General features: G+C 41.4%; 2 protein-coding genes across 6 annotated transcripts in view; one reads left to right on the forward strand and one right to left on the reverse strand.

Annotated features, from left to right (window-relative positions):
- The window catches only part of STOX1 (storkhead box 1), a 55,651-nt gene extending 51,934 nt beyond the window's left edge, over window positions 1–3,717 (forward strand). Inside the window, exon 4 of the mRNA XM_075610920.1 lies at window positions 1,688–3,717. Coding sequence (XP_075467035.1) covers window positions 1,688–1,847 — 160 coding nt within the window. The 3' untranslated portion in view covers window positions 1,848–3,717. The remainder of the gene's footprint in view (window positions 1–1,687) is intronic.
- A 3,422-nt stretch (window positions 3,718–7,139) lies between these two features.
- CCAR1 (cell division cycle and apoptosis regulator 1) overlaps window positions 7,140–12,556 on the reverse strand; it is a 57,054-nt gene continuing 51,637 nt past the window's right edge. For all 5 annotated transcript variants that reach the window (XM_075610926.1, XM_075610922.1, XM_075610924.1 and 2 more), the window contains exons 22-25: window positions 12,148–12,268; window positions 10,338–10,523; window positions 9,576–9,781; window positions 7,140–7,846 (exon numbers count right to left, since the gene is read on the reverse strand). In XM_075610926.1, coding sequence (XP_075467041.1) covers window positions 7,793–7,846; window positions 9,576–9,781; window positions 10,338–10,523; window positions 12,148–12,268 — 567 coding nt within the window. In that variant the 3' untranslated portion in view covers window positions 7,140–7,792. The remainder of the gene's footprint in view (window positions 7,847–9,575; window positions 9,782–10,337; window positions 10,524–12,147; window positions 12,269–12,556) is intronic.

Genomic DNA, 12,556 nt, shown 5'->3' on the forward strand with positions numbered 1-12,556 from the left:
ACGTGATTGGTCGCCTTAGTGCTCACTCAATCACTTCCCGCTTCCATTGACCACAACTTTAGTATGGACTACAGTTTTGGGCAGCACTCCATAGACAAGTTTGGTTTGTAGTCGGCACTCCTGTGGAGCGCTGATCGCAGACGCCCCCTACTAAACAAGCAAACCCCGAAGACGTACAGAGTACGTCATAAAGGCCCCCAGTGTAGGGTGACCATATATTTCCTAGGACAAACCGGGTCAAATTTTGCGCATGTGTGAACGGTGGGCGCCAACCGCGCATGCGTGAACAGCAAGCGCCCATCGGGCACTTGCTGGCTGCGCATGCGTGATTGGCCCTTGCCAGCCGCTCATGCGTGATTGACCCTTGCCAGCTGCGCATGCATGATAGCCGCTTGCTGGCGGCGCATGCACACAAGCTGCTGGCAAGCGCCGGGGAAAAAAAAACAGGACTTTTTTTTAAAGTCGGGACCCGGGAGAAAGTACAAATAACTGTGATGTCTGGTCACCCTACCCCAGGGTCCCACCCTTCATGGGTTAAATAATACAACTTGTTAAATGGCTGGTTATCTTCAGTTAATTACAACTACTCTAGTGTGTATGTATGTGTATATACTCTCTCTCTCTCTCTCTCTCTCTCTCTCTCTCTCTCTCTCTCTCTATTTATATATATATATATATATATATATATATATATATATATATATATATAATCAATGCTATGCAAATTATTGAGGTAGAGTCGTTTTGGAAATGTCTTGATATACTTGCACTGTGTGAATGACCAGTAGAGGGCAGCATATGCAAAACCATATTCCAGTCACTGTTTATAATCTCATTTTATTCTTCGGGCCAATCTTCTCTTTAAGCTACGCTTATAGTGCCGGCGACACGACGGTCGCTGGAAAATCAAATAGAGATGACTTCCAGCGATCGCGACCAATCCTTCACGCCATCGGCAATGCCTTTGTTTTGCCGCGATGTCGCTGTCGCCGGCACTATAAGCGCAGCCTTATTAGACTCTCTCCTGAGTTTTAAGCTCTGCTCAATGAATGTGGTTAAAACCGATCCTGGCAGGGAAACCGCTTCAGAGTCACAGCATATTGAACAGGCGCTTCTGAATTGACCAAGATCAGTAGATCAGTAGGCTCTCCCTCTGCCAGCAAACTGTATTTTAATTAAACTAATGAATGAAGGATTTGAAGTTTGTCATCTTGCAGCCTGTTAAATCCAGATTTCTTTTGCTCCTTTGTCTTCGGACAGCAAAATTATTGTTATTATTATTATTATTATTATTATTATGCATTAGAGTAGATTTGTGTTAAATTGTGATACCTGCTAATGGGCCATTCATTGATGAAATAATAGTTACTTCAAGAGACCTGTGAGATTTGAAAACTTTGTGCACTATAATTTCCTCTATCAAACTCTTAATAAATATCTATCTTGGACTGAGCCACTGATTGAGCCACCTGTGCTGAAGCAGGGATATCCTGAAAACCTGACCTATTGGTGGCCCCGTGAGGACTGGAGTTGCCCACCCCTGTTCTACAGCATGAGATGAAAAATACTCATAAACGCAACAACTTGAAATGATATTAATTAGAGCTTCCTGGACGTCACTTTTAGTTTATCATTTCTCTGTGGTTTGGGGCATTTCATCATTTTGTTTCTCTTTTCTCTCTTGCAGGACACAAATAAGTCTGGCATCCAGTAACTCAGTCATTTTGGATAAAATGAAGAGACGGAGTTTCCTGCAGACTTTGGAGAGCACAAGCAGACATACAAAGAACGAGGCATTACTCACTGCACATTCTATAATGCAGTTAACGCCTTCCATGAATGTGTAATGTTACACGTGTCACCGTGATTATTTATCAGTAGCGCTATAGAAAACAGTGCCTTTTTTTTTTTTCAACAAAAGATTGAAGCAGGGGGGTCTCTGGAGCTGAACCCCATTAATTTCAGCACTAGGGACCCCCTGCTTCCGGAGATACTTGCCTCCATAGGGGGTGCCGGTACCAACTCCGCTTGGCTAGCAGGGAAGATGGTAATGGCGGGTTTCCAAAGCTCCCGCTCCCTGCGGGCCAATAGGAAGCTGTGACATCATCTGGTGAAGCTTCCTATTGGCCCACATAACCAGGGGCGTTAAACTTTGCTGAGATACCGGCACCCCCTTCGGAGGTCTGCAACACGTGAATCAGGGGGTCCCCGGAGCTGAAATTATTGGGGTTCAGCTTCAGAGACCCCCTGCTTCAAACCTATGTTGAAAAATAATAAATATAAGAGGTGCATGAATTGCTACTTTTGACAGGGGCAATAGCATCTGCTATATCTGTATATCTCCAGCGGACATTTTTAATGTTCCCAATGCTATATACACCTGTGCAACATGATTGTCAACACCACACCAGCTTAGTGTTTGAAAAGCACATTTATTAATGGTGATACGCTGCTATTTGTATTTTCACTGTCCAGCGTTCCAATTGTGAAGGATGATTGATCAAATTTTTAAAATGTATGCTAAATATTTTATACACGTGTGTTTGTATGTATTTTATATACAAGTCTATGGAGCTATAAGGGATAAAATATAAGTGAAACGGTTGGGCTATTCTTACTTTTTATGTAGGAGTCTGGGTGTATCCAGTTTTGTAATATAATTGGCAACATTGTAAATATTAGAGAGGCTGCAGTATATTGGGATTATTCACTAGTCCTTTCAGTTCATTTCACATGATTATGCTTGGTAATGTATCTACATAAGAGTTCTTCAGAAAGGTAGCTATATGTACCAGTTGCTCATCTCCCAGCTGCAGATGTAATGTACTTTTTTCTTGAAATGTGTGTGATAGAACACCAGAGAGACGTGTAAGGTGTGGAATGGTTGTGTGCAACTGGGAAGAGCCCTTACCTTGGTCCATTAGGCCGCAATTATAGCGAGCGCGATGCAAACAATATGCAGGACCACTATGAGGACGCCAGACTGATGAAGAGCGACTGCTCGGCAAAATTTTGAGCCGACAAAAAGTGTTGTTTTTTTTCGCACAACGGCCGTGTCACGAGAGCGGTTCAGCCAATGAGGGCGAACCAGCGTGCTGACACGCACGCCACATCCCCATCTACAATGCACACATTGTTCGCGCCACAAGCTCTTGACGCCATGCGCCCACTATAATCAATGCCTATCCAAAGCTACAGACACTCTTGTACATAACATGACCAGTATTTGTACGCTCCGTGTTTTAGACTGCCAGGCTAAGGAAGAGGACCTCTGTGTCCCGCCCAAAGTTTCAGAACTACTCATTCTACTATCACAAATTCCACATATCTGTTTTGATAATAAAGTAGGAATATTAACAATATTTGTCGTATGCTCTATATACACCCTGTGTGTCTAAAACAGTGTAATCTGCCTTTGAGTAAATACTGGCTACAAATTTATTTTTTTTATCTTGGCTTAGTACCATTTTTGAAAAGAAATGACATGGGTGACTAATAAAACACCGAATTTATAATGAAGTATATTAATGGCCACTTTCATTGAGTTTTAATGTAAATATGTATATCATTTTGTAAATGATACAAGCCTATGTGTTGCTACTTATGTTCATACTGTTGTACTATCAGCCATCGGTTGTGTAAAGAAACAGTTTTATAACCTTTTTATAAGTAAACATTTACTTTGAAGCTCATTTTGTGTGAAGAAATGTTGTAACCTCGGACTTTAATAAAAACAAAAAGAAAGAAACATGCTTGTTACACATTGGGGTGGAGAGGTTTGTATAGTAACATTTAAAGCTGCAGTTCAGTCTTTTTTTTTTTTAAATTTTTTATTTTTTACTTCAATAGTTTCATGTGGGCAATCTCTAATTACCTAAAGAACTGTATAGCTGCAGGTCAATTCGTTCTCCATGTATTGATCGGCGAAATTTGGTGACATCATTAGTGAAGGGATCTGTTTTTCTTCTGCTTCTGTGTCTCAGTGGAAGCTCATGAATATTCATGAGCACTCCTGCACTGACAAGTGCTAGAGGGAGGGCAGGGCTGACAAAGGGGTGTGCCAGGGCTTGTGGCAGGACATGAAGGGTCAGTGCCTTAGCAAATGGCTGTTACAATAGAATACAAGAAAATTGGTCTTTCAAAGTTGTTTTTTTAAAAACAGAAAATGCTAAAAGTATTTTTTCTTACTACAGAACTGATTTATTAAAAAAAAACACACATGCAGGATATTGACTGAACTGCAGCTTTAAAGGCAGCAATCCCTGCCAGGGTAATTATAGGTGTCAGATTTGGGTTAAAAAAAAAAGGGTATCAATTATTACCCACGTGAGACCTTTTTAAACATGTCACTGGAATTAGTTCACATTGATCTAATTCCAGTGACATGTTTACAAGGTCTCACGTGGGTAATAATTGATACCTTCTTTTTTTTTTAACCCAAATCACCTATAAGTATTTTTTTAATTTAATTTCTAAAGTTAGACTTGGGAGGGCTTGATTGGCTCTGTCTGCTGCCTCGTGTGTGATGTCACTGCATGTTCAGTAAGTGCTTGTACAGCCAGAGTACTTATCTTTTATCGGCTCTGATAAGGTCAGGGTGGGATAAGGGTGAAGAAAGCACTTGATTGACAAATACTTCTCCATTCAGAGGCCCCTAAGAATTGCACTGACCGAATAAGCGGGATTGCCCCTTTTAAGCACAATCAAGGTATATAGTAAGGGAACAGTACAATGAAAGAACTTGCCCACGTAGCATCATCTATTATTTTAATGTTTCTCATGACAAAATCTGAAATCACTTGTTCAGATTTAGGTCGATTGGAGCAAACTGTCATCAGACCAGCAGCAGAGGTGATTGAAGAAGCAATACATATTTGTTGGGGATCATGACTGAAGACATGGGGTGACCAGTGCCAGTCCTCAAAGGCCACAAACATGCCAGGTTTTAGGAATAGTCCTGCTTCAATCAGCCACTGATTGAGCCTCCTGTGTTGAAGCAGGGTTATCCTTAAAACCTGACCTGTTGGTTGCCCGTGAGTTGGCCTCCCCTGAAATACACCAATACTAACTGCTGTCAGCCAACTCACAAATGTCCTATTGTCTGCATTGGGGGAGATTTGATCAGCTTGTAAACCTACTTCTAAGTAAGCCATGATCTAAGTGCACTAATTATATAACTACTCTTGTATGGAGCGGCACTATCTATCCCCTGAAGGTTACAATCAGAACTTGAGCTGGGTTCAAGAGTAAGATGGCCATTTACTGCTAAGCCTATCTACTTTACTCTAATTATGTCCATTGCAGAGATCCTTTGAAGTTCTGGATGAGGTTTCAGCGCACAAGACCTTTCCTTGACTGCGACAATTGTTTTAGTTTTATCTTTTATTTATATGGCGCCAATATATTACACAGTACAATGTGGGGGTAATGACGAAACAAACAATCATATATAATTGTGTAATATATATAGTTAAATTACATAAATTACATTTTCAAGGAAGCCTACTTGCCCACCTTTAATATCCAACTCCCCTCCCCCTCCAACCCCACTGGGACCAGCTGTGTGACTGGACCAATCTCCACCCTATGTAACATTCCTTCTCTCTTCCACCCCCAACCTTAATGTCTCCAGCTGCCCCCTTACTGTCTTGTTTCAACACTGTCCCTCATGACCTCACGAGCAGGGCCCTTGTTACTTATTTATTTATAAAATATTTTACCAGGAAGTAATACATTGAGAGTTACCTCTCGTTTTCAAGTATGTTCTGGGCACTTCTTTGTATTTGTTTTGTGCATGTTTGTCCTCACCTGTATGTAGCTGTTTGTTTTTGTAATAGACATAACACTGTACCCCATTGTACCGTGCTGCCGAATGTTAGCGCTTCACAAATTAACAATAATAATATGCTGAAACAGAGGTGTGCGGCGGTTGCAGAGGCCCAGCGCTCCTCCCCAAGGCCTTTAAATTAAATGCTGGGAGACCGCGTGAGTCCTTTGTAACTTCACTTACCGTGACTCAGTTTGCTTGGGCGATGCGTGGCGTCAAATGCCCGCCGCAGGGGTCACGTGACGTCACATGGCCCTGCGGCATCATTTGACACTTCAGCCTCGGTAAGGGGGACGCCACGAGCAATGGGGGAGAGCCGGCAAGGGCGCAAGGCAAAAAGTTTGCGCAACCCTGTGCTAAAGAATAGTTCCAATATTTGTGCTTGCAATTCAGAATAAACTGAATTTCTGAGTGCTATATACGTGAAACTAAATATACACATATGAAGGAATGACAGAAATGACCCTTTCACTGCCCTTAACATGTATACAGCACATCATGGTGTCAGAGGCCAATGTGCTTCCGGGAACATCATGATATTATTGCTAGAGTTACTGTTGTCCAGAACACACAAATAATTTATATAGTTGGATAATATAAATCAACATTGTATTAGAAAAATGCATATTATACTATTTAAAACGTGAGGAGTGGCTCAGTGAGTAAAGACACTGACTAGCACTGAGTTTGAAGCAGGGGAACCTTGTTCAATTCCTGGTGTTGGCACCTGGTGACTTTGGGCAAGTCACTTTATCTCCCTGTGCCTCAGGCACCAAAAACTTAGATTTAAGCTCCACGGGCAGGGACTGTCTGCAAAATGTCTCTGTAAAGCACTACGTAAAACTAGCAGCGCCATACAAGAACATGCTATTATTGTCACCCCGCTGGCTGTTGAAGCAGGATTACATGATTACTCCCTTACCACAGGTTTTTCCCATGGCTTCATAGATTGAAGCAGAGCTTCTCTCACTGAGAAATGTAGTTTGTAACAGAGCACAGCCAAACTTGGAAAGGCAGCAACTAATACTAGGGAAAAAAGTAATCTTCTATACACTTTTTTTCCAAGTGAGATTACCCACGAGCAAAACGATGTCCAAAATGTACATATTCGTGCCTTCATATTTGAACAGTGGGCTATTATTATATTTATGTTAGCTTGTACGTGCTATACAAGTTATTACATAAAAGGAGGAAGTACATCTAGAAGGGAAAACATCTTTTAATTGAAGAAAAAAGAAAATGTAAGAAGACCGTACATTCTCCATGTGTGACCTTGCATCCGCCCCTCATTTACTTTCATTTAAACAACACGTATTGAATACTGCTTTTATTATTGGAAACCAAAACATGGCGTGATACAATTCAAGTGGTCATTCATTTAAGGATCGCCAAAATGATCAATTATATGCAATTCATCTAGAAAATGCTTAAATAGATTTTCAGTATCATTTGGCTGTTATTTTATTGCTTTGTAAATCCATTGAGATATTCAAAACTAATAGGCCTGAACTCATGCTTAGGAGGTAAAAACAAAACAATTGAAGACCAAATAAAAATAATATTGCAAAATAACGCAGCATGCTTTCCCAAACTTAATGTTTTTTATATACAGTATATATTTAAAAAAAAAAAAAAAAAAGGCTAATTGAACAGAAAAGGAAAAATGTCATTGAATTTCATTTCTCAGGCATTCTAAATATATCCTATGTTTTACATTTTATGCACATTGTTTTTTTCCTAAACGTTTCTGCAATGCAAAATCTGTACTCAAATTAGCGCTATGAATTACAAGCAATCACTACAGGTAGACCCAGCGTTCGTAAAACTTTATACATCTTTCCCCAGTAACTAACAGGTATTTAAACAACTAAAACCCACACGTCGCCTCTTCCAACCCTGCTGGCATCATGATTTATCTTACATTATTTAACTTTTTTTTTCTTCCAACACTAAGCAAAGGTTTTATCAAAAATGTGCACAGTTTTCTTTTGATTTCTGGTCTTCGGTTGCTGACGGATTCTGCAAAATAAAACAAAGACCAATGATTATTTCATTTTCCTGCTTGACATTGATAAAATCAGGTTACGGTGTTGTACCAAAAAATCTTGTTCGGAAATTGCCGCAGAAAACGTTTTTCTGTTTCAAAATGGCATTTACACCAAATAATATGAGTGTGTCCATTCATCCTTCCCGAACAGTAAAATAAAAATATGGGGTAGAGGACCCCAATCACCCGGTGCTACAGAGCTTTGTATTAACCCACAATGATAAAAATGAGTATATCTAACTGCTTTAGAACCGGGTCACTTAGTGTGAAGATGCGTGCTTGAGGCTGTGTGCATAAATCCCCTAGATGGCACAAGGTGGCAGAGATATGCAGAGTTGTAAGGGGGGAGTCTTGAAACCCCCCCCTGACCTCTCCAGTCTCTCTGAACTGAATTAGCCTATATGCCTGGGGCAGCTCTCATGGGGCAGCAATAGTACTCACGTATGTGTGAAACCACCGGTTCTGTGTGCTCCAGGCTGATGTAACAAGTAGAAGAAGTGTACCTGTTCCGGTGAGGAGAGGCAATTCAGCGGGCACCACGAGGCAGATGAAAAAAGTTGCTGAAGCTGGACTGTGCTGTGTAACAAATCCTTTAATAAAGCATAGTTAAAAAGAGGGGGGGCGCATACCCCTGCGCCTCTAACGCGTTTCACCCGCAGATTGGGCTTTTTCAGGGGTATGCGTCCCCCCTCTTTTTAACTATGCTTTATTAAAGGATTTGTTACACAGCACAGTCCAGCAACTTTTTTCATCTGCCTCGTGGTGCCCGCTGAATTGCCTCTCCTCACCGGAACAGGTACACTTCTTCCCGAACAGTAGGATTGCCTGGAGGACAGACATCCACAGTCTTACCCCTGCAATCTCCCCCTCTGTTCAGCATTTATTGAACAGTGTGGGTGGCGTCACTGGGTCACTAGTAACACAAGTTGTGGCAGTTGTTTCTATCGTCAAGAAATAAAGTACTGGTGCTTTCTTCACCAGAGACTTTAGACATCAACAAAAAGGACGACAGACGTGTGCTCTTCCAGAAGTAGCAAAAGTATATTTGGTAGAGATGTACATGAAGCTGTCAGAATTGGACTGATTTTATACATGGTGATTACGATTTCATTATTTGTTCTTTTCACAGTAGTCACAGCAAGCTTAGGACATTGGCCTGGGTATTACTAAAGGAGGAGTGGCCAAATCCAGCCCTCAAGTGCCACCAACAGGCCAGGTATTAGGGATATCCCTGCTTCAGCACAAGGCTCAATTAGTGGCACAGTCAAACCTGTGCTGAAGCAGGGATATCCTTAAAACCTGACCTGTTGGTGGCCCTTGATGGCTGGAGTTGGTCACTCCTGTACTAGAGTAACAACTTTGCTGAAATGAAGGGATGAACAAATGAGTAGCACGTACAGCTGTCCAACCATGAGTGGCGTTAGTTCACCCATTTGGTGCTGGAATGTCATATATGCCAGCACCGCAATGATTACTAGTGTAGCAATAACATGGATGCGAACCATCCCTCTGACATCAGGAACAGACAAGGAAGTCCTCACCTCCCGTCCTGAGAGTGGCCGTGGAACATAGAGCTATAGCCATAGTCTCCCTCAGATCAAAAGGAATGACGTCAAGAAAGTCAAAAGGACACCAGCCCCTTTGACTGTCCGTAAATGCCATAAGGGCACTAATAAAATAAAGATGGACATTCTGACCCACCTTATTTAGTACACCATGGATTTCCTCCATGGATGTAGATAGGCTTCTGATTGTTTTATTTAGCTGGTCCTCAAACTGCGAGTTTGTATCTTCTGCTGTTTTTAAGCTGTCCTGTAGGTGACCAAGATCATTTTTGGTTTCTCTCAGCTCTCCAGTCAAGTTTTTATTGGAACTCTCCATTTGTGAAATAGTCTTCTCATTTTCCTCTGTTACAAAAAAAAAAATTTCAACGCAGAATTAGGACAAAATGGAATTGGCCCAAAGGTCCTGTTTGTTAAATGGTCTTACACAGACAGGAAACATCCCCACAATAAAGTGAGGCAAACACAGCAATATTAGTGAAATAAATAAATAAAAAATGCCTAGAGGTCTAAGTGTGCAAAGCCACGCGGCTGGCCAGAAAACAACCATTTGTAACAAATTTTAGGCTTCCCTAAAAATAAACTATGTTAAATTCAGCTGCATCTGAATGCACAGAAAAAAGGGGAGAAAGAGAAATACTAACCCCTCAAATCTCAGATCAACATTCCCACAAACGCACTTTAAATATACCAACAGCTGTCAGATTTGGCTAAAAACACGTTGGGTAGAAAATAAAAGATTTGGATAAAAAAAAAAAAAAAATACATCAATAACCCACATGAACCAGATACGTCGCTGCCACCATTATTACCCTTTGGCCTCTTCCTTTAAATGCCTCTGCTGTTTACAACTGCTATGAAGGTTCACAGATTTTCAACAACTCATTCTAATGCTTATTACCCGTTTTAGATTCTAGTGCTTGAAGTTTCTGTTCTAATACCGCTCTTGCTTTTTCGCTCTTTTCTAGTTTTTGCAGCAGGCTTCCAACATCAACCATAGCGCCGTTATACACAATAAGGCCACCATTCTCGTCCGTAGTTGAAACTCCTAGCCTTGTACCTTTTGCTGGCAGAAGCAACCTGTTGCCTGAAATACATGATCATAGGATTAGAAAATATTAAACCACACGTCGAACATTCCGGCTACATGGTCATGTGACCAAAAGGGAAGCGATCACATGACCCGGACCTCAGGAATGGAAGAAGTTGTTCTCTGATAATATACATGGCTACCCAAGAACTGCAGTTGCACACGCAAGCAAACAAGCTTTGATGTTCAGAGAATATCATAAGGGCCATCAGTGCTGGTCTTTGCAACATTATGGATGACATTAATGGAAGGGGAGTCACCTCTCCCGTTCCTTGTCCGGTCACACAGCAATCAGCGCTACACAGGCATGCAATCTTCCCTAGAAAACAAGCAAAAACCCCAGGACGTAGCTACTGTTTTCATGGTGCCCTGGAATACCAGACCTTATGAAGTGATGGCTAAGTCATGGGGCACTTAAAGCAGTAATACTACTATTTCCCCCCACCCCTTATGTAAAGCATGTGACAATGTATAAGTCTACATCCCTACCTAAGCTGGCAATCGTTTGGTGTTCCCGTTATAAATCTGTAAACTGCTGATTGCGTGCCTAACTAAATGGCTGCCTTCTAACTTTGTGCTGCAGTCTGTGTATGCTAATGCAACTAAATATGGAGGGGTGATGTGGCTGGTCATAATGGGTTTAAACTTTTAACACCCAGTCAGAATGTCAACGCTAGATTTGTAATGATATTCACAAACTTGGAAATGTCCCTTGGTTCTTTATGTTTAAGTTTAACATAAAGGGCCATATTTACAAAGCGGTGCTAAACCATAAGACATCTTACAACCAATTTACTTGAATTTGCCATAAGGTGACTTACGATATAGCAACACTTTGTAAACATGGACTGTAATGTTCTCTTAGCCGTTTATTGAGGCAGCGGTGCGCAAAGTGGGGGGCAGGAGAATTTCTAGGGGGGGGCACAGCGGTTAAAGAGGCCCCGCACTCTTCCCCACGGCATTTAAATTAAATGCCGGGGGAGGCCTCTGTAACTCACATACCTCCTGCCAGACGGGTCTTAGGCGACGCCACAGGGTCATGTAACGTCACGAGTCACCATGGCAATGCGCGACAAATGACACGATGGGGTGACGTCACATGAACAGTCGACGTACTTTGACGCCGAGCCATTAGGAAAGGGGGCCGCAGCTCAAGAAGTTTGCGCGCCCCTGTATTAAGGCAAAGAAAAGTAAGGTAAAAGTATTACCTTTAATAACCAACTGGTGATTAAAGAGAGTGTGCAAGCTCTTAGGACTAGCAGGGCCCCTTCTTGAGGTCAAATGGAAAAAAAAAATACAAATGATAAAAGAAAAATCTTCCTGGAGAGGGGCCTCTGTGGTCCTGAAAGTTCCCACTCTAATATCCAACGCAAAGTTAAAGTATCACTTCTACCTTGCTTTTCTTGGTCTATTCTACGGGATAACACTGTACCACCCTCTATTTGCAGTCACAAAAAGTAGTGTCAATTGACCAGATTTGCTCCAACGTTTTGCTCTCATTTTATAATGGGGTTTCCATTGGAGAGAGAGATTTACATTTGTACTTGTGCTAAAATAATTCTAATTTTTTGTTAGTTAATACACCTTTTAATCTCTGCGACTGTATTAGTCTCTTCTTTACCTAGAACATCATGCTGTAAGGGTTCCAGCTCCTCATGACTGCCTTCGTCTGTTGACGTGTCCGTTAATTTCCGGTAAAAGCAGGATTCTTTAAGTAATATTTTATTAAACAGTTTCTTAACCTAGAAGACCAAAAAAAAAAAATGCAATATGTGACACTATGGACCAAATTTACTAACTAGTTTCAGGCGCTGGAAGACACTTTACATCCCAATAAAGTCAATAGGCTACTACGGGTCTTCCAGTGCCGGCATGTGCCTTACGGCAGAAGATAGCTTAGAAAATATGGCACGGTGTTAAAAATGAAATTCTATTAAACCAGCAAATCCCATAATCATCTTTTTTCATAATAAGAACCGAGGATCCCTAGGAGATAAGAGCAGCACTATTCAGCTCTGGAACACTCCCTG

Source organism: Ascaphus truei, chromosome 8 (genome assembly GCF_040206685.1).
Source record: "Ascaphus truei isolate aAscTru1 chromosome 8, aAscTru1.hap1, whole genome shotgun sequence".
Taxonomy (NCBI): Eukaryota; Metazoa; Chordata; class Amphibia; order Anura; family Ascaphidae; genus Ascaphus; species Ascaphus truei.